The sequence below is a fragment of the Nicotiana tomentosiformis genome, chromosome 4 (genome assembly GCF_000390325.3).
Source record: "Nicotiana tomentosiformis chromosome 4, ASM39032v3, whole genome shotgun sequence".
Classification (NCBI taxonomy): domain Eukaryota; kingdom Viridiplantae; phylum Streptophyta; class Magnoliopsida; order Solanales; family Solanaceae; genus Nicotiana; species Nicotiana tomentosiformis.
The window spans coordinates 103,146,326-103,169,707 of NC_090815.1; the positions used below are offsets into that span (position 1 = coordinate 103,146,326).

The 23,382-nt window shown below is 34.2% G+C and overlaps 1 protein-coding gene across 1 annotated transcript; it reads right to left on the reverse strand.

Annotated features, from left to right (window-relative positions):
* Window positions 1-4,900: 4,900 nt before the first annotated feature.
* LOC104105993 (7-deoxyloganetin glucosyltransferase-like) lies at window positions 4,901-6,681 on the reverse strand. Its single transcript, XM_009614445.4, has 2 exons — window positions 6,048-6,681; window positions 4,901-5,945 (listed from the first exon to the last, which is right to left on the reverse strand). The coding sequence occupies exons 1-2, from the start codon at window positions 6,568-6,570 to the stop codon at window positions 5,014-5,016; spliced, it is 1,455 nt and encodes a 484-aa protein (XP_009612740.1). The 5' UTR covers window positions 6,571-6,681; the 3' UTR covers window positions 4,901-5,013.
* Between the last annotated feature and the right edge of the window lie 16,701 nt (window positions 6,682-23,382).

Below are 23,382 nucleotides of genomic sequence, written 5' to 3' on the forward strand. Positions count from 1 at the left end.
CGTGGAACTTAGTTCAAGGGGGAGGTTGTTGGGTGTGTGTTAACAAAGTCTCACTTGAAAAGTAGAAAAGAAAAATAAGCTACTTATAAGGAGTTGGATACTCTTGATGGTGCGAGGCCTTTTGGGAAAAATCTTGCGGGCTTGGTACAAAGCGGACAATATTACACCATGTTAAGAATATTTTTGCGCCGTTTTAGCCCACCATATGATTTTGGGACTGGAAGCTTTCTTTGAAGTCTCATTCAATCATATATTATGTCATTTGTGACGAATTAATCTACTAAAGAATTCATATCTCATGGAGCGATTATAAGACTATCGTTGAAAATTGAATCAACTAGTTAATAGTCAATTTCTGGGTATTGTATTGGGACACAATTGGGATAGCATTGATTCAGCTATATATGTGTAGGAAAATTTGTTAGGACTGAAAAAATCAGGTATTATGCGTAAGCTAGAAAAGCAAACCTTGAACGACGATAAATCAGACAACAAATAAGAAATATACCAAAAGAGACACAAACATTTAACGTGGTTCGGTCAATTGACCTACGTCCACGGCGGAGATGAGAAATTCACTATATAAAAGAGAGTACAAAATATCGAGAGAACAACCTCACGAATAGGCAAACACAAGTGACACATTAACACTTGTCCCGTAAAGTTCTCCCCCTAAATACGATTCTCAAACCCCGTATGACTACATTGTGGATGCTACTGAATGAGAAGAAAGGATCCTCAATTTATAGAAGTCCAAACATTTTCCTACAAGAAAAAGGACTAGTCAAAAATGGAAGAATTATAATTTTCTTCTACAAAAAGGAAAACCCAATTATGGTAAATATATTATCATTTCCTTCAAGAAATAGGAAAACCAAATATGCTAAAAAAATCAGGACAACACCTAACAAAAATTATATTTCGGAAGCTTATCTTTGTACGCTAACCAAGCCTCCTTTTATATATCTGTGTTAAACCTAATAAATACCAAAACTGACTCGCTAGGGAGGCTATTTTATGTAATACTACCTCAGATCATTGTGTTTTTTTTGTTGGAAGATGAATAAAATGCACAATTAATATTGAAAAAACAAAAGAATTTACTCAAATGGGCTTGGCATATTATGAGACAAAAGCCTGCAAGAAAGATTTGGAATTCGGTAATATTTTGGAAAAGCAATAAAGAGATACGATCTAAAGTGATTAAATTGAAGATATATACTTTCTTAAGAGTTGTTATACAATTTAGATCAATACTTTGATAATTCAAATAGCAGTTAATGTATTTTGGGAGAAAGACAAAAAATCTGAAAGCTTTCCCTAGTAGGACCATCGTAGAATACTACATACAAGTGTAACGGTATCAAATTATGTCACTAACAGAAATTATCACAATTCATATTAGATGAAAATGGTTTTTAAAGAAAATGCAACTGAACTTGGATTTTAGGTTGTTTACTTGTTATTTTTCGTATTTGGGTATTAGAAAATATCATGTCATATTTTGGTGAGATATATCTTTCGTGACAGCGTGAAGTCCAATTAATTCACTTGTTATGGAGTAGTAATAATTAAATAAATAGATAAATAAATAAATAACAACAGTGCATAATTGGACAACAAGCTCAACCTAGCTAATTAGAGTCTGGACAATATAATTAGAAATTTTTATATTGCTATATACTATTTGAAATTTTATTACCCTCCCTACTCAAGTTTCAATCCAATTACATACTATATACAAATTTACTAATTATGTACATTTTTAGGAATTAAATGAGTATCCATTTATATTAGGAATCAATTATTTCTCATCCTTATTCCTCTCTCTCTCTCTCTCTCTCTCTCTCTCTCTCTCTCTCTCTCTCTCTCTCTCTCTCTCTCTCTCTCTCTCTCTCTCTCTCTCTATCTATCTATCTATCTATCTATCTATCTCTGAATCCCTAATTCCAGTAATGTAGAGTAAAGGGAAAGAGAGCATTAATTCCATGCTTATTGAAATTTCAGTAATGTAGAGCTGAAGGTGTTGCACAATTGGTGTTCAAATTCTAGTAATGTTGCACAATTGGTGTTCAAATTGAAATTGTCAATCAATAAATTTTGAAGGTGTTTGACTCTCCACCATTGACAACCATTAAAAAGCTTTGAAGCTTTGAATTCGAATTTGGGTTTTCAAAAACCATTATTTGTTTGGATTGTGTGTTGTTGCAAATAGTTGAAAATATTGTTTGGAGTTTATATCTCAATTTTGAGGGTGTTTTGGTGAAGATTAGACTTGGTTTTAGCTGAATTTCAGATAGAAACTCGAAGAAGAAGAAGAAGAAGAAGAAGAAGAAGAAGAAGAAGAAGAAGATATGACATACAATATACTTACGAAATTGTAGTAAAGTTGTAGTTAGGTAAATTGTATTATGTTGTTTATATATATATTTTTATTTGAATATTATATGAAAGTTAAAAAATAGTTGTATTATGTATGAATCGTTGTATAAAATTTATATTTAAGTTATCAATACTATTTTTTTAATATAAAGTTGTTGATATGTATTAAAATTGTATTAAGAGAGTAAGTTTTGATTGGAATTTTAGAGAGGAAGAAGCACACACCACACACAAAAATATATACAAATCAAATACAAAATATACAAAAGATATATTGTATAAAATTTATATAATAATTGTATTTAAGTTGTATGATATTATAATTGTATTTAACTTGTAGAAATAATATATGAAAGTTGTAGATAAATTGCAGATTAGCTGTAATTATGCACAAAATATATACAAATCAGATACAAAATATACAAAAGATATATTGTATAATATTTATATAATAATTATATTTAAGTTGTATGATATTGTAGTTGTATTTAATTGGGTAAAAATAATGTATGTAAGTTGTATATAAATTGTAGATTAGTTGTAAATAAGTGTATACTGTATAGTTAGTTGTAATTCAATATTACAAAATCAAATACAATGTGACTAATTCAATATTACATTCCAAGTCGCAATTGACTATAATTTCATTGAGGGTAAAATTTGATTATGTAATTTGACCAAATAACTTGTGACTATAATTGTCCAAAATGTGGATAAGTTCAAAATGTCTATGTGCCAATTCTCAGTACTTGTACTGAGTATTGCCATTTGTCTAAGTAATAAGGAGTCTTATTTTCAAGTTGGTTACGTGATAGACCTGCAGGCTTTCGGTGCTTATGATGTAGTTTTGATTTCCTCCGCGTTACGAAAAGTAATGCATGTTTAAGAAAATCAATTGTGTTAAGCTGATAGCATAATCAGATAAATATTATTCGTTGAAAGACATATGCTAACGAAGAATTTCGTGATGCTTAATTGTGTGAATATTAGAGTTAAATACCCAGAGGTGTTGTTATGTCAAATATCACCAGTTTCTCAAATTATACATGGGGAGGCAACTAGATTTTATCATGATACAACTATTTTTTAACTTTCATACAATATTCAAATAAATAAAAAATATATAAACAACGGAATACAATTTACCTATAATTTTACTATAACTTTACTACAATTTCGTAAGTATATTGTATGTCATGTCTTCTTCTTCTTCTTCTTCTTCTTCTTCTTCTTCTTCTTCTGAAATTCAGCCAAAACCAAGTCTAATCTTCACCAAACACCCTCCAAATTGAGATATAAACTCCAAACAAAATTCTCAATTATTTGCAATAACATCCAATCCAAACAAATAATGGTTTTTGAAAACCCAAATTTGAATTCAATAGGGACTGCATACGTATTTGACAAAATTGTTAATAGCTGTATTTTTATGACTTGCTCTGTGTCCGCCAAGTGCTTGAAGCGAATCAAATTGTTTTTTGCATGTTTTGCACTCAAAAATTTTATGTCCCAATGATTGATTCCTTTTCATTATATCTACACAATTCATCATTGCTAGTTTCCCTGCTCATAGTATTGATTCTTCTTCTCTGCTTCTCTTTAACGTCATGGCTTTTGAAACTTAATTAGTCACAGTGAGAGAAAGTGATGAAGAAAGAAAGAAAAATTGACGTGAGAGGCGGTAGTAAGGAAAGAGGAGAGGAGAAAAAAAAGAGAAAAAAATATAACTAAATCCCCTAATTTAAGACACTAATAATGAATTGTATATAATTTGTAAGTAATCCTTGTTTAGGGTGGGTAATATACAAAACTAGGACAAGTTTGGTAAATAAGTTTTAAATATTGTATAGGAAGGAAAAAATCTCATATAATTAAGTAGGTCTTGGATTACAAACTTCGTAGTTATTCAAAAAGGCTTTTTTCATTTTTGGCCCGCGCTAAAAACTATTTATATTCGGTAGTCGAAAAAGTGTATAAAATCTGTATAATTTTTGTATATAACATACATAATGTATATGTATACAAAAAATATATATATTTCCGACTATTATTTTGAGAGCAGCTATACAGTGTCATATTCTCTTCAAATTTCATCAAAGCCCACGTCATAAATAGAAACATCTCATAGATGACAAATAAATTAATTATTTCTGTTTATTGAATTGTTTTTGATGATTTGGACTGCTGATTTATCCCGTGGACACCTCCTGCTTCTCTTGATATTTTCAGGGGCAAAAAAATGGAAGTCTCTGCAAGTCTTATAATGTTTATTTCTAGACGGGTATACGATCCAATGGAGCCATTGTCTGTCTCAGCTTTCATATAATCCTATCAATCGGTTTCGTGCAAACTGCGGTTGTCTCATTAAATAATTGGAAAAGCTAATTATTAGACTTGTAGGCGGTTAGTGGACTCTTTATTTTTTTGTCACCTTGGAAAATTTGCAAGGCATAGTGCCTTGTAGGGACCAAAAGACCTTGAGGTAGCAAGAGATAATTATTTTTATCATAAGACCATATTAAAGTACCAAAATACAACATAATTGAAAGAAGAGCAACAATAATAAAAGGATCTGACAAGATCTCAACACAAGACAAGATAAAAATCAACCACTTATTGATAAATTAATGCTTAGTGTTTGAGGAGAATTTCGTTGATCAATTTATCTATTGCCACAAAAGATGATCCTTCTGGTTTTTGAGTAGCTTCTTCAGCCAATTTCTTCCATTCCATTGACTTTTTCTTCATCTCTTTGCCTTTCTCACCAGCCATCAACTCCCTCACAAGGCTTTTAACTTCGTCCCTTTTCACGTTATTGTCAATCTCCATTCCTATTCCCCATTGGGTGCCTTTAAACCAACAATTAGTTTGTTGTTCGGCGAAGAATGGCCAGCAAATCATTGGCACCCCACTTCCAATACTTTCAAGAGTCGAATTCCATCCACTGTGAGTCAAGAAACCTCCGATTGCAGAGTGGCTAAGTACTTGTTCTTGCGGGCACCAACTTGCTAACATCCCTCTTTCTTTAGTTTGTTCCACGAATTCGGATGGAAGAATTGCTTGTTCCCCGGTTACAATATCAGGCCTTATAATCCACAAAAATTCCATTTGGCTATTAGCAAGCCCCCAAGCGAATTCAATTAGTTGGTTCGGAGTCATTACAGTTATGCTTCCGAAATTAACATAAACAACAGAATTTGGTTTCTTGGAATCTAGCCATTCTAGACACTGTAGATCCTCCTTCCAAAGATTGGATCCCAAGCACTCCAAATTCTTGTCCTCAATGTGTTTTACAAGAAAATGCAAGGGCCCAATGGCATATATAGGAGGAAGAAGGGTCCGAAGTGATTCAAGAACTTCCTTCTCTAATGGCTCAAATGTATTGATTACAATAGCAGAAGCAAATTTGCTTCTCTCTGTTTCTTCGACAAGGAACTTGAACATATATTCATCTGGATTTGTACTTCTTAAGAAACTTGGTAAATCCCTTAAACGTATACCTTTCATACCTGGTATCCAATCCAAAGCCGTCTCCAAATATCCATTTGTCAAATTACTTGCATCTGCAGTTCCCCAAAAAGATAAAAGAACAAAAGTTAAACACAAATGTATTTGCATATGAAACTGATTTGGCTATTAGAAGAAGGAAGAAAGCATGACTATACCTTTAAGTGGAAAATATCCTTTGTCAGAAAGGTCACGATAATGCATGTAACCTAACAAACCACAAGCACTAGGTGTCCAAAAGAGAACTTCAGGGATTCCCAAATCTTGAGCAGCATCCAGAGTGAAGCTCATACAACCATCAGAGACAATGCACGAGACGCGTGGCACGTTAGATGAAGAAATAGTATTGAGTTTGGCGAGCAACTCTTTGAAAGGACGTAAACAAGTAGTGGTTGTGGATTCACATAGAGATGGAATATCTTGAGTTGCATCAGCATCACATGGCGGGAGGCCATCAGGAATTGTCTCGAAACGAAAGGATGGAAAGCCGTTGAGCGAATCAGGGCCTCGAGACTTAAGAAGACGTCTATGGTTATATTCAGTGTTGACAAAAGTGATATGAAAGCCTTTGTGATGAAGAATTTTGGCTAACTTTAACATAGGGTTAATGTGACCTTGGCAAGGATATGGAATGCAAACTGCATGAGGCTTGGCTTGTCCATGAGTTTTAATGGAACCCATTTAGTTACTAGTTTGAACTCAAAGAGTAAAGATGAAAGAATGGTCTGATTTTGCTAGATGAAGAAGATTCAGGTATTTATGGATAATATTAGAAGAAAGGAAAAAGGTATGATGTTAACTACAGGGGTAAGAGTTTTTAAGTCTAAAATAATTTGGAAATGGGAGATCAGTCAAAGTTGAAATAATCGATCAGTTCAAATACGATAAAAAGGCAAACTAATACATATACCTAGGGGTGGCATGTGGGCGATTAGGATCGGGACCGGCCAGGACCGCAAGCCCACATGGGCGGTGGGCTTAAACGGTCCTAACCGGATAGGACCGGGACAGTGGAGTGGTGGGCCGGATAGTGGGCCGGTCTCATAGGTGAGGCCCGCGAGACCGAGACCATTTAAGATCGGGACCGGCTCAGAAGTGGGCCGGTTCAAGCGGTCCTAAACGGGCCCAACGGATAATTTTTTTAAAAATTTTTTTTGACCGTTTGGCCATTTAAAAACTAGCCGTTTGGTCTGCCAAAATAGTCGTTGGCTATTTGTAAAATAGTCATTTAACCCCCCCCCCCCCCCCCCCAAATTTTGTTTTAACCCCAAATTTTTTATAACTACACTTTGTTCCTATTTTCAACTATAAATACCCCCTCATTCTTTCATTTTTCTCACAAAATCATCAATCTCCCTCAATCTCTCTCTAATATTCTTCTATAATTGCTTACTTAATTGTTACAATTTGTGCAAAATTGTGAAGTTGGTGAATTGAAATCTTCAAGTCTTCAACGGTAATTATTTTTCTACAAGTTGTTCGTCAATTCGGTAAACTCGTTCCAACTCTTAAGTTTTAATATTATAGTTTTGTTTGTTTTATTTAGTTTGCTTGATTAATTAAGATGGCTTATTCCCTAAAAAAAATATTTAGTAAAAATAAGGGAAAATCCAAGAGTGGTGAATCTAGTGGCCAATCTGTTCCTCCTCCACTTTCCCCGGTTCCCCGGCCGAAACCTGTTACCCGTCCTACACCTGCTATTCTTGATAGCGATAATAGTTTATTACAATTTACCGAGAGTCAATTTTGCCATAATATTGCCCCCGGTGAACAATTAAACCATGAATATATGAATGCTCTTTATGGTAATCCAACTATTGATGAAAATGATGACGAAGAAATAGATTTTGATGAAACGCAACCGGATAACGATACACCCACTAGTCCTGCTCCTGAAGTTAACCCAACTAATAATAATCCAAATGATCCCCCGTCTGACCCTCCTATTACTGCCCCTACTTTTTCTAGACAACCTTCTAAACGGGAAAGAGTTAGTTTTTAATGATTACATAGTATATATATATATATATATATATATATATATATATATATATATATATATATTGTCTTTTTATATATCTTAAGCTAATATATATATACATCTTACTATATACATAGTATATAAGACATATTCGATAGTATACATCTTACGATATATTATATATACATCTTAATATAGTAAGATGTATATATAGAATATATATATATATATATATATATATATATATATATATATATATATATATATATATAGAGAGAGAGAGAGAGAGAGAGAGATATCTTAAGCCATATTCGATAGTATTATATATATATATATATATATATATATATATATATATATATATATATATATATATATATCTTAAGATGTATATATAGTAAATCGAATATAGCTTATATATCTTAAGATGTATATATAGTATACTATAGTATATATATTATAACGCATTGCTTTGAATATCTCTTTACAATATTTTTGTCTTTAAATTTGAATTAAAAAATTTAGGTAATAATTCTATAATATAATTTACTAGGAATTGCCTTAGATATTTTTATTACCATTTTTTTCTCTAACTTGTATAAAAATAATTTAAAAAATAGAAAGTTTTCGTTGGGCCCACTTGGGCCCGCTTAGGACCGTTTGGGCTCGCTTAGGCCCGGGATCGGCCCACTTAACACGGGACCGCTAGTTCGTGGTCCCGGTCCCGGACCAATTCCAACGAGAAACCCGCGAAACCCAGGACCGCTTAGGACCGGCCCGCCTAGGACCGGCCCACTTAGGACCGGACCACTTAGGACCGGGCCCGGCTCACATGCCACCCCTACAAATACCATACACTCGAAAGCAAGTAATAATAATTAATATGAATGCTGCCCTCGAGGATGTGTAGAAGAAGGTATTTTTCGATTTCTAGATACTCTATTAATCTTGATAGTTGATACGAAGATGGCTTATTTAATACTCACTCCGGTCCACAATAAATGACCAGTTTGCTTTAGTCACGCTCATTAAGAAAATACTGAATTCTATACAAAAATATCTAGTATGATTAAACTACCCTTAATTAAACATTGGTTACATAGTTATAGTGGATTTAATGTGAGGAGTAAGAAAACTTTTTAGGAATGTGCATATAAAGGTAAAAGAGTACAAAGAAATTGAATTTTTTCTTAATTATATAAATTGACACTTATTTTGGATAAAAATAAAAAAATAAATCGGTCACTTATTGTGGACTGGAGATAGTAATACTTGAGCTAAAGTAGTTGGTTTTCTTTGGCAGCCAGCCGGCTTGAACTTGTTGAGTTTATTTGATTGGATTTATTTTTAATTGGTGATTAGAAAAATAATATGCAGATCTTGGAACAAGCGAAGTAGGTTTAGTTTATGATTCAACAATTATTTTATGCCATTATGATAACTTTGCATATTATAGTTTTCACACTCCAAGAAGCAAGTAATGTGAGGATCCGATCTACACGATTATTGTAGAAGGAATATGTACTTTCATTCGATTTTAGTGAGAAATCTCACTCCTTTGCTTTTGCTTTGTGACTTTGGTCTTGGCGTCTTACGAGACAATGCTGCCAAAAGATCCGTGATTTGGTAAAAGTATAATAATAAAAATGAAGGCATATTCCAAAGTTATAAAATATGCATATACTATTAGGACTCTCAAGTTCACAGATCTGTTCATATATAATTGCATATATCTTGAGTCTTGACGTTGTTAACGAAGTTAATTTGAAAAATAAATGTTAAGGATCCGTTTGATTTAGTGATTCACATACGTAGTTGTAAAGGCCAACACTTTTTTAAAAGTTCCACTTTTATCTAACTCCTAAGGTAATAGATAGACACCGACGGTAATAATTAGCAACACTAATTTATTGAAAACTTCAACTGAATGTCAAATCATTAATGCAAACTGGTCCTATAAAATATGCTACAGAAAGGAAATAAGAAAGTTATGAAAAGAAAAGAAAAAGTCAAGAAAGATCAGAGGGAAAGAAAGAAATTCTACTAGCTCTTTTTCTTTTCTTTTCTTTTTTCCTGAAATGCTACTAGCTGATATACAATCTCTGGTTTTGGGATATACAGTCTCTAGGAGATATGTATCTTTTTTATCTTCTTTAAGTAGTGGCTTGTTTGTATAAAGCTTGGTTCAGTTTAACTCGAGCTGGATTGGAATTCTTTCAAACTCAAAAACATCAACAATTATAATTACATCTCAATCTCAAACAAATTGGTGAATATATAAAATTAAATCTAATGTTCAACCATGTTTATTTGGGTTAATTTCATGAATGGTTACTTAATTATTACTTTATTGCACCAAAGCAGTTAAACTATTTTTTGTAACAAAAAAGTCACTCAACTTTACTAAACTATCATGAAAATCATTAAACTAGTATTTTTATCGAGTAAATTTCATTGGTAGTCATTCAGTTTTATATTTATTTCCAAAAACTTACTTTTATTTTGCTACACAAAAGTCATTCAACTATGTATTACCCAAAAGTCACTTTTTTTCTTTTGTTACACAAAAATTATTTTTACTTTGCTATAATTATAACTATAGACACTTGGGCCAGATTTTATAAAAATTTTGACTGAAAAGTCTATTATACCCTTGGCATTATAAATCCTTCCATTTATAAAGTATATACTATATACTTTATATTATTTTATTATTTTTATAATATATCCTACATTTAATTTTTCCCACGACTCCCGTCTATCATGATTAATACAATAACGCCATTAATTGATAACCAATTTAATAAAACCATCAACTGAATCAAGAAAAGAGTCCTTGCAAATACAAATCATCAATTGAATCAAGTGAAGAATCCAATCCAAACACAAGCCCTAAAAAAGAATTTTTTTTCGTTTAATTCTAGAAAACAAATAAGGAAGTTGAGGGAAAAAAAATACACAAATCAAACTCTATAGGGGAAGGAGATTCGTATCATCTTCATCTTCTTTAAGCAATGATTTGTTTCTCCTTTTAATCTAAATAAATGGATGTTGGTACAAGTTGGTATGCTGAAGATGTAAAAATACTTTGAACACATTGCAATCAAAATTTTCTGAATAATATATATGACATATATCTTATAATCAATACTTATTATTTGACTGCTTAATATAATAAAAGAACTAGCTCAATCCATCCACACTACATTGTCAAATATGTTGGGCAGCTGCTTTGTCTGCTTGGCGTGCCTTTTTATCTTGGCTATAGGTAAATTTTGTTATTATTTATTTATTTTCATTTCAGATTTGCAAATACCACAAACTTAATGAAGAAAATAAAAAGAGCAAGTCCTAGGCAAGGAAAAACTAAAAATATTGGCCAAATCCTACCGAATCCTACACATTTCCCTATCATGATTCACATGCAAATTTAAAAAAAAAAAAAATTGAAATCCACAACGATATAGTACAGCATTAATTAACCAGATCCATAGCTTAATCATTTGCTTATTAAAGCACTGTTAGACCCAATATTTTTGTTTTATATAAATAGTGATTGGTCTCATCCGCCATGATTCATGTAAGTTCGAGGGGTAACCGGGTATGTGTAAATTTTAGAACATTAATTAAACTGTTTGGACATCAGATGAGTTATTAAGTTTAAGTCTAATATTCACATTGAATATTATTGAACGAAGAAAAAAATTCAAGTATACTGACGAACTAATGGTTTTAAAAGCTAAGCTATAGTTTAGAAACTTACTAACAGGAACTAAAATATTTACTGTACTACTCTAAGGTCTTTGTTAAAGGTAGTTTTTATAGTGAACGCATAATTAATAACATTCAATTTTTAGTCAAATCAGGTCAATAATCAAATCCTCCCCCATACTAATTAATACGACACTTAACCTTATTTATTTAAAAAATTTGTTTCCTTTTTTCTCCCACTTGTCTCGGTCCTTCTTAATTCTTATAGTTCAACATAGACAACAGCGGCCTGTCGATATATGCAAAAATTGTATTCAAATTGGTTAGTTAATCTGTTCTTGTCTTGAACATATCATGATTCATTAGACTATTCTTGATCTCTTTTTTTTCCCTTTTGTTTTTTCTTTCTTTTTAACAAAGTAGTAACAGGTCAACCTGCTTATAAGGAGAACTGCAGAGGTAAATGAGCACGCTTTATCAAACTTAACTCAGAAAATCGCCAATTCTATTGCTTTTTTGATCCAGTCAAGCAAGAATGCAATTGTATAACATTGTTCTGTGCTATATAAAATTATATCTAAGGTTATTACTAAGAGGATGCAACTAGTTATGAATGATTTAGAGACACAGTCAAGCGGCATTTGTGCAAAGCAGAGCTATCACTAATAACATCATGTTAGGTCATGAGCTTGTCAAAGGATATGATCGGTATATGACTAAAATGGGTACGCAAAAGGCATACGGTTCTGTAGAATAGGACATTAGATGAGTTATTAAGTCACCCTTCTTGCTCCATTTATGGCCATATCCCATTTTCCTACGTCAGACTAAATCCCAAATCATGTAGTATCTAAATTGTCCGGTGAAGCGCACTAGTAGCTAATTTTAAGTCTGTTATTTAAAATATATTCATAATTTACAATATATTTAAAGATTACTCAATTCATCCAAACTTCGGGACTAAGTATCCTGAATCTAAGTATTCTAAATTGAGGACTAAGTATCCTGAATTTTTGAGTTGCTAATTTGAAATTCAAGAGATAAAATTCTAATTTCTGAACACAATATTTGAACTTTAGAATACAATGTCGTGAAGTTAAGTTGAACAAATTGGCTAATCTTTAAATATATTATAAAGTATAAATATATTTTAAATAGTATACTTAAAAGTGGCTATCATGTGTCATTTCCACCTAAATTGTCTTTTTGGTTATCAAAAACCATCTCACACTAAAATGACATTGGACCCGTCCATTTTTAATAGTATTTCGATAACTTCATCATCAGAATTAACAAAGGCCCAACTGCATTAAAAGGGGATATGGAGTGACTGAAGAAGAAAAAGAGAAAACACCCTCTATAGCCCATCAAAATTTTAATAACCCATATTTTTTTTCATGGATCCGAAATATCCCTCCGGCCCAAACATATAATATCTAATAGCCCATAAATGATCCATAAGATACTAACCCACCCACGCCTTTTAACTCACATTTTTTTTCCATACCACTCGGTTCTCTTGATACACCGGTTTCTTCTCAAACACAACTTCTCCATTTTTACTCTTGCTCTCAATGTAAGTCTAAATTTCAGTAGGTTTTCGGATTTTTGTTCATAGTCAAGTCTATAATGCAGGAAAAGAAGGCGTTGAAGAAAAATATAAAGCTGAGGGCATCTCCAAATACTATGAAATTAACTGGTAAATTAGTGAAATATAACCCTAATTTCAGTAGGAATGATGATGAAGATTTTGTTGATTCACCAGAATTTGGGTGCGATTTGGGGCATGCAACCCCTAAGTCTGTTGAAGCAATGCAAAATACCCCTATAGAAGAAATGCAAAGTACCCTTATTGATAGATGGACTCGTTCACATAAAGGAACTCCCAACGATAGGGTAATCAGGTCACAAACCGCTCAGCGTGTAATTATTAAAAAATGCACGAGTTCAAAAAAAAATTAAAATAGTGGAAAAGGATGTTATGAAGGATAAGGGTAAAGGTTCTAAAAGGAAAGCTAAAAGGGATGGGGATGATGTTTCATAAAAAAAAAAAAAAAAAAAAAATTCACGTTGATCAAAAATGTTCTAGCTCATATGATTTGAGGGTATTTTCTAATGATATAACTCTGACATGTGTGTGCTTAGTTTATTTTAGTATGTAGAAAATTTATCCAATATAGCAGTTATGTTCCAGATTTGTATATAAAAATGGATCATATTTTTTTCATATTGTATATAATTTGTATCAAGTCGATAAGTAATGTGCAATTTATATATAAAGTGTATCATTTATCCATCTAGTGTATAAGTAATGTTTAAACCGCATATTTGTGGTTGTTATGAAGCTTATATATATTTATATTTTTGTATTTTCTGCAGCTTTGGGATTACTATGTTCCTTTGGGTGATCGTTGTAGTACTCGTATCAGTGTACATATAAACTCCAGTATAGTAAAACATTTAAAAGGTACTTTGGATGATCAGCAACTTGAGATGTTTATAAGAACATATTTTGGTTATTTTGTGGACTTGCCCGAATATTTTATACATGTATTGATAAAAAAACGACATGATGCGTGGACTATCAACAAGCTGGCAGGGCATGACACGTGAAACATTGATGTAAGGACAAGTGGCATTCTTAATTAGACGAATTAAAGAATGCAGAAAATGCACGGGAGAAATACCCACAGGGTTACATTGAGGAAAGAACTGGACCTGCCAGTTATTAAAGGAGAAATAGGAGCAAAATGAATGAAAGCTACAAAGAAGGGAAGATACACGAACTTGATGTAAATAAGGAAGGAAAATCGGTACAGTTACAAGGAATCTTTAGTCATAAATAAATCGGTTACGGTAACATATGGTAACAGACAATCAATACAATTAATACCATTAGTGAGCCCAAATTAAGTGTGGGTACCGTTATAATTGTATGCTCCTATATAGGGACATAAATCTCATTTTGTAAGGGCAAATTATGAATAATTATATTCTCCTATATAAGGACATAAATCTCATTTTGTAAGGGCAAGTTATGATTATTATTAAAATACACACTATTATTCTTTGCTTTATTCTCCAAGTTTTAAGACTTAATTTTGGGGAGTAAATTATCAGTTCATTTCTTATTTTTCTTTGTCAGTCATTTCCATTCTTTGATCTATTTTTTAAAAATTATTGGAAAAGTGAAGTAAATCTTGGTTATCAGTAACCCGATTTTTTTTAGATATTGACTTTAACCGAGAAATCTATTTTTGGTTAAATAAATTTATTTTGTTGCCGAGAATCTGATAATCTATTCACTTTCCAATCTTTAACAATAAAATATGTATACTGTTAACGACAACAATCAGCTGAACCAACAAGGTGCAACTCCACCTTACCATACACCAACGGGATCCCCTCAACAGTCACGTGGGAGTTTGCCTGCAAGGTCCACCTCTCGCGCTGATGATCAGCAGGGAAATGACCAAATTGTGGAGCAAGATGCTCTAAAGCAATTGATTGCGGAGCATGTGAATAATGCGTTGTAAGCTTTTGTCAAAAGATTACCCAATGCGGCGCAAATTCCTCCACCAATTAATACAACAACTTTGGAAAACCCGCGTTCAGGGCTTGATAATCTGGAAGTGGAGAAAATCCTAATGAATCTTGTGATGGAAGGTCAGGTACTCCGAATAATTCTAATTTATAAAGTTTAGTGCTAACTTTGCAGAAACAATTGAAGGAACAGAACGATCGTATAGAGAATATACCATGCGTACCACCCATAATCAAAGGGGTAGATATTGATAAGTATTCACAACAACCCTGGAAGCCAAGTGCTGCACCTTTACTAATTCCTAAAAAGTTTAAAATTCTTGATATTCCCAAATATGATGGAACAACTGACCCTCGAGATCACGTGAATGCGTTCACTACTGGCGTGAAAGGCAACGACTTAACCAAACAGGAAATCAAATAAGTTTTGGTTAAAATGTTTGGTGAAACATTCACAAAGGGAGAATTAACATGGTGTTCTCTTTTACCTGAAAATTCTATTGATTCTTTTGCTGAGCTTGCAGATTCATTTATAAAAGCATATTCAGTAGCTCAAAAAGTTCAGAAAGGGATGGAAGACATCTTTAAGGTTATACAGGAGAATACAGAATTGCTCAGGGAATTCGTAGACAGATTCCAGCGGGAGATGATGTTAACTCGAGTACCTGATAAATGGGAGGCTATGGCATTCGCAAGTAACTTAAACGAGAAACGTTCAGAAGCCACGAGGAGGCTGAAGGAAAGTTTGCGAGAATTTCCAGCAACCACTTGGAACGATATGTACAACAGGTACAGTCCAAAGTTGCGGATAGAAGAAGATACAGTCGCACAGCCAAGGGCCGATAAAAGAGCAGGATCGAGACGTACAGAATCAAAAAAAAGATCTGGTAAAAATAGGTACGAGCCATACATGGGACCTGATGGGCGATACTCTCGATCTAAATAGGAGAGCGCACGATTCAACTCGAGACCAAGGCAAAAAGATACGAGTTCTTCATCTAGGTTCAGAAAGGAACGGGAGGCTCGAAGCAATAATTCCAATACGCAAGCGAGGATAGGAGATTACAACTTTAATATCAGCACCTCCGAGTTAGTAGTTGTTTTAAGAGGTATGAGGGATAAGGTGCGGTGGACTAAATAAATGAGATCAGATCCAAGCAAAAGAAATCTAGATTTCTGGTGCGAGTTTCATAACGATCATGGCCATAGAACAACAGATTGTAGACTTCTGCAAGGAGAAGTCGAGCATTTGTTGAAGCAAGGTTATCTTACTGATTTGTTCAGTGAGAAAGGAAGACAATCATATATGAAGAACAAACAAGAGCCCTCAAAACCTCCATCACCAAAAAGAACAGTTAACATAATAACTGGGGTAGAGGAAGTCAATGGAGTAACATATACAGCTGCAAAAAAGACGTCAAAAGTCACGGTTACTAATGGGAAGCGAGTTTGCCAGGTCTTGGATGGTGATAGTATAACATTCGATGATGAAGATGCAGACGACTTGATAATTCTTCACAACGATGCATTGGTAATATCTTTACTTGTACATGATACTAACGTAAAATGAGTTTTGTACATGATACTAACGTAAAATGAGTTTTGTACATGATACTAACGTAAAATGAGTTTTGATTGATCCAGGTAGATCAGTGAACATCATTTTACTGAGGGTGGTGAATGAAACGCAAGCTAATGATAAGATGATACCAAAGGCGCGGTCCTTGTCAGGGTTTAATAATTCAAGCGTTATCACAAAAGGGGAAGTTGTACTCACCACATTTGCAGAAGGAGTTGTCAAGGATACAAAGTTCCAGGTGATAGACGGACATGGCCTACAATATAATTCTGGGAAGACCGTGGATTCACGATATGGACGTTATCCCATCCACATTACATCAAGTTATCAAATTTCCTTCATAGTGGGGAATCCATCAAATCTGTGGAGATCAGCAAACTTTAAGAAGTATCAACTCAGTGGTGATTGCAAGCACGATAACCAATGATGTATATGCAAAATAGCAACTACATAATTCGGTTGAGGACATTGCTACAAAGACCTCAACTGAAGACACACCAGGACAGACTGATATTGAATCGAGACCCGATGTTATTCTAGAGCCAGAAGAAAATGAAAATAATAAGACAAGTACTGAAGAGCTCGAAGCTGTAGTGCTATTTGTATGCTGGCCAAACAGAAAAGTTTACATCAAAGCAAATTTAAGCCCATAAATGAAAGGTAAGTTAATTGAATTTTTACGAGCTAATGCGTGATTGCTATGCTTGGTCGCACTCATATATGACGGGTATACCACCGGAGGTGATGACCCACAAACTTAATAAGGATCCATTATACCCACCTGTCATGCAGAAGAAGAGGAAGCAAGGATCCTTCAAAAATCAAGTGACCCAAGATGAGTTACAAAAGCTTTTAAAAATTGTGTCAATACGAGAGGTAAAGTACCCTGGTTGGTTAGCTAATACCATGGTAGTTCCCAAAAAGAATGGCAAATGGTAAGTTTGTGTAGATTATACTGATTTAAATAAGGCTTGTCCTAAAAATTCATTTCCTTTACCGCATATAGATCAACTAATTGATTCTACCGCATGACATGAACTTTTGAGTTTTTTAGATGCATATTCAAGATATAACCAAATAAAAATGTACCCTTTAGATGAAGAAAAAACTTCGTTTATCACAGACAGGGGGACTTATTATTATAAAGTCATGCCATTTGGCTTGAAAAATGTTGGAGCCACGTATCAAAGATTGGTGACTAAAATATTTCAAGAACATCTGGGAAAAACTATGGAAGTCTACATAGACAATATGTTAGTCAAGTCAACACAGGCGGGAGATCATTTTCAACACTTGTCAGACACTTTTGAGATTCTCCGCAAGTATAATATGAAGCTAAATCCAAACAAATGTACTTTTGGCATGGCTTCAGTGTTTTTAGGTTTTCTTATTTCTAATAGGGGTATTGAAGTGAATCCTGCGCAGATCAAAGCAATCGAGAAAATACCAGATATACTCATGAGCAAGAAAGAAGTGTAGAGATTAATAGACAGGATAGCAGCCCTTGGGAGGTTTATATCAAAGTTATCAGAAAAAAAATTTAAATTCTTTTCAGTATTGAAAAAGCAAAATCAGTTTGAATGGACCGATGAGTGCCAACAAGCTCTCAAGGACCTAAAGTCGTATCTATCAAATCAGCCTTTGCTAGCGAAACCAAAATACAGTGAAAGGTTGCTCATTTACCTCGATGTGTCAGAAGTGGCGATAAGTGTGGTGTTGGTACGAGAAGATAAAGGTAAACAATATCCAATTTATTATGTTAGTAAATCTTTACTAGATGCTGAGACACGACATCCACACTTGGAAAAGCTTGCTTTAGCATTAATTATGGCATCTAGGAAGTTAAGGCCTTGTAACATATCTTTTTGGGAAATAAATTTCTTATGATATATGAGATCTTTTTGGGACATATTATATACAAAATTGAAGGTCTTGAAATTTAGTTTCCAACGCTCTTAACCGTACATTCATACGACCCCCCGATAAAAAGTTATAAGCATTGGAAGAAGGACCAATACTAGGGTGCCAAGTAGCACCTTTTGACTTTTCAAAAAACAATTGGATATTTATATCCTTATCTCGTCTCCTTCTTCAATTTTCCAGAGAACACGACCTAATAAGACCCCTAACTTTACTCTCAAGCTCTTCTTAAGGGTTTCCAATGAGATTATCATCTGGGGCACTAAACCAAGTAGCGATAACATTAAAACGATCCCTACAACATAAGTATCGCTATATCGCCTTTCTTTTTCTTTGTAGTTTGAGTTTTAGAAGGTACTTCATAATTAAGAAAACGTGTACTTTCTGTATTTAAGTGTTTAAATATCGAGGAAGGTTGATAAATTCATTTCCTAATAGTTAGAACTTACTGGACGGTAATTGGAAGCCGTGAATTCGAATTATTTGACTTGTAATGGACCGTTTTGTGGGCTATTTTGTGTTGCCTTTTGACTGTCTATTTTTCTACTGTTTAATAAGGTTTTGGAGGACAAATTATGTGGAGAAACACCACATAATGACGGAATGGTGGGCTGGTCATTTGTCGTTACAGTTTTTAGGTTGTTTGACACTACTTTGGTTGTCGTTTTATGTATGAAGTGATTAGGGTGTGTGGGATGTTTTGTGGTATATTGTGATGGAGATAAGGTTTAAAAATGATGCTCACATGTTATTATTGTTTTTTTCTTGTTGTTGTTATTGGTATATTGTATTGGAGGAGGGCCTAGTTACAGGGGAGATGCTGCCCAAATTTACGTAAACGAGCTACTAGTTTAAGTTGTGGACTTAGCCTTTATTCAGCACTGATTTTGAATCTCCTTATGCTGTGGTAGATGGAGTTGAGTTGTTTGAATAATTTCTTGGAAGGTATTAAGGACTCAACGGAGTTAAGGTATGTTAAGGCTAAACCTTTCCTTCATTTTGGCATGATCCCGTAACTACTTATGTTTGACAATGAGACATAAAGAGAAGTTCGTATTCATGAATTTATTCACATTATCCTAGTTTCAGAAGTTACATTGTTCTCCATTATCGGGACTTTATATTCAGTTTAAGTATTATTTTCTTCCAGTCAAGTGTGTGTGTGTGTGTGTGTATATATATATATATATATATATATATATATATATATATATATATATATATATACAGTATTACAGTATTTTCATCACCATCGAGCTATAATCGATGGGCAGGATCCTATTGGGCAACCTCTGATCAGATGGTAAGTTATATACCGAGCCTAGTATGGCTGAGCGCCTATGAGCGAGCCTACTACGGCCGAGTAGTTACACGTACCGAGTCTTATAGGGCCGCATATTTATTTTACTTACTATATTGAAGGAATTGAGTCAGTATCAGCAGGTAAGTATATCTCCAGTTTATATTTGACTCCCCAAGTACTTTCAGTTATTATATTATCAGTTCACTTTCAGATTTTAGTTATCTTGTTGCCTTACATACTCGGTACATTATTTTGTACTGACGTCCCTTTTTCTGGGGACACTGCATTTCATGCCTGCAGGTACTAATAGACAACTAGATAGACCTTCCCAGTAGACAAAGTCAAACATCAGCTTGGTTGGTAAGCTCCACTTCCTCAGAGTTACCAGGTCGATACCTTGGAGTCCATTTTATATATACAGGTTTAATGGTAGGTTGAGGCCCTGTCCCGACCATGATACATTTCAGTTATTCCTAGAGGCTTGTAGACGAGTTTTGTACATTTTTTATATCAGTATTGTGGCTTTACCAGCCCTATGTAGATGTTTAATTTGTCATTGTTTGTTGTAGACGTTATTTTTAGATGATTCAGAATATGGCCCCATCAGCCTAAGTTGAGGGTTACCCTCCAGAGTTCACAGTTATAGAGTGGTACGCTCGGGTCGAGTATGGCATCGGGTGCCGGCCACGCCTCTTCAGGTTTGGGGCATGACAAACTTGGTATCAGAGCAGTTCTGTCCTAGGGAGTCTACAAGCCGTGTCTAGTGGACTCTTGTTTATGGGTGTGTTGTGCACCACACTTATAAGTAGGAGGCTACATGGCATTTAGGACTTTCACTCTTTCTTCTTACTCTAGATCGTGTGGTAGAGCCCAGTCGTAAGAATTCAAACTCCTAAATTTTATTTTATTCGTAATATAATGATACCTACATCCAGATAGACAGTTGGTAAGAGATTAAATATGGCTGCAGAAAAGTTGAGTCAGAGAAACGCGATTTTGCGTTATGCTTATGATGAGTAAATGTAAGGCCTTAAGTAGATATGTGTGTACTACGACGTGTGAGCCTCTTGATAAGGAGTCCTAAGGCTTGAATATCTATTGACCCATGTGGTAAAAAGAAACGAGAGAATTAGAAGGTAGATACAAGTTTCAACAAGTAAAAGAAGCTAGGTGAAGAAGGATACGAGGTACCCAGTTAGTGAAGCTTATCTGTATTTACAATTCAGGCAGAGAAATAAAAGCATTCTAAGTTACTTTCAACAATAACAAAGATATATTCACTTGACAATGCCCATTTCATATATTCCCTGTGGGAGCTAACATATATACCTAAAGAGAAGGATGGGATATCAGCATCCAGTTGGGATTAGAGTAACCCAAAATTGTTGATGGATTGTTATCATTAGATCACATTTACGAAGGATATTGAAAATGTGGTAAAAGTTCTCCTTGTGAAATACCCAGATGATGCACTCTAGAATAGTACAATTGGATATGAATACTAGAATGTTCAGAAATTTTAGAAGATTGTCATTGGAATCATAGAAGGGACAAATATTTACCTTTGTATGGCTCCCGTCCCTAGTAAAGAGAGAGTGTTAGGCGACCCGAAGAGTCAGTGAGGTGAATCAAGGGGGCTAAAAGTGAAAGAATGTTTTGAAGAAGTTTTCATAATAAGGTGATAGACAGAAATATTAGTAGGAGAATAAGAAGAAAGTAAATGAAGCACTATGAGTAAGATGTGATAAATGGATGATATCGGTAAATCAAAATATGACAGGACTACAGATTCTATAGTCAGGTGAAGGAAAAGACAAGAAGTTACAGGCCTTGAGACAATAAAAGAGTATAAGCCATAAAGTCATATCCTTCTTTCGAGAAATAAGTTGGTGGCTCCAACGTGATTACCAGAAGGAAACGTTAGACCCTGGAGTAATAGAAATTAGTATGAGCTGGTGAACAAGATAAAATGAATATGAATTAGGGACCGAATGATTTGACAATAGCCGGCATCATGAGAATTTTAGAGATCACATTCCGGCGATAATAGAATGGACAACAGAAGAATAACCTTTAAAGGTCATTCAGGAAGATGTTTCTCTAAAGCGAGCACTGTGAGCAAAGTTAAGCTTAAGGGACTAAGTGTGCCAGTTACACTAGGTGTCACCTTCGTGCATAAGAAATTCAGTTATCTTTGGTACAGAAGGGTTATAGCAAGACAAGTAAGAGTCCGTGAAGATGTGAAAAGACGCCAAATATGAATAAGTGAAACATTTATAGGTAACTATGGAATAGTAAAGAAAGAATGTGGTAGAAAGGCGAAAGGAATGAGATTGCATTTATTCAGATCCTACGGATATGATATGACTCCAAACCATTATGTAAGCATGACGACGGGGAGAGGCAGTAAGGGTTTCGCACCAGATGATACTGATAAATAAGTGGGAATTAACACTCGATACATAAGGAGCCAGTACGAGAGGTAAGTTAAGACAAAGGACATAACCCAAAAGGGGTTACACAGAATATAGATATGAGAATGGACCAACGAGTAGTCTATAGTGGATTCAGGAAGAGTCTAGTTATGGCTAGATAAGAGGATACAAATAAATCAATAGATCATGCAAGATAAACATAGTGAACCCCAATATAGGGAATCCAGTCCCGCAGATACGAGGTCGCAATTGTTGAAAAATTTTGAGATAGAAGTTGGGGTTGTTAAAGGTATTGTATAAGTGTTACGAAAAAAAAACGGTGCCACTGAGAAGACAGTTAAAAATTTTAGTTCAGAATCAACTTTACGAGTACAAGGGCGCGGATTAAGGATAATTATAGGTGAGTAATAACATCAAAAACTCTTTCGGGTATACGATGTAATAAGCTCGCAGTTATACAGGAGTCAAAGGGTCTCTCTTAAGTACTACAAAGAAAGACTAGCTGAGGGAATAAGGAAGAAGTCTTCAACTTAAGCATTGTGACATAAGGAAGAAAGGGTCTTGTAACAACATTCTCACAACAACGTTGTATGCACTCCATAAGAGAGTGGCACCATCATGGCTAATGAACGAGAAGTAAAAATCAAAGCTGATATTTGAGATCATATGAGTTACAAGAAATTCCAGTATTTGTGGGCAATGAGATAAGCCATTTATTCATGCAACAAGTGACAGAACGACCATGAAAAGTAATTGCTTATGTTTAAAGACAACTAAGAAAGCATGAGAAGAATTACCCGACCCACGATTTAGAGTTAGCCGCGGTGATTCATGCACTAAAGATGTGGAGGCATTATTTGTATGGCATTCATGTTGATATCTATACGGATCATAAGAGCCTTCAATATATCTTCAATCAAAAGGAATTGAATTTACGCCAAAGGAGATGATTGGAGCTACTGAAAGACTATGGCGTTGATATTTTATACCATCCGGGGAAGGTGAATGTAGTAGCTGACGC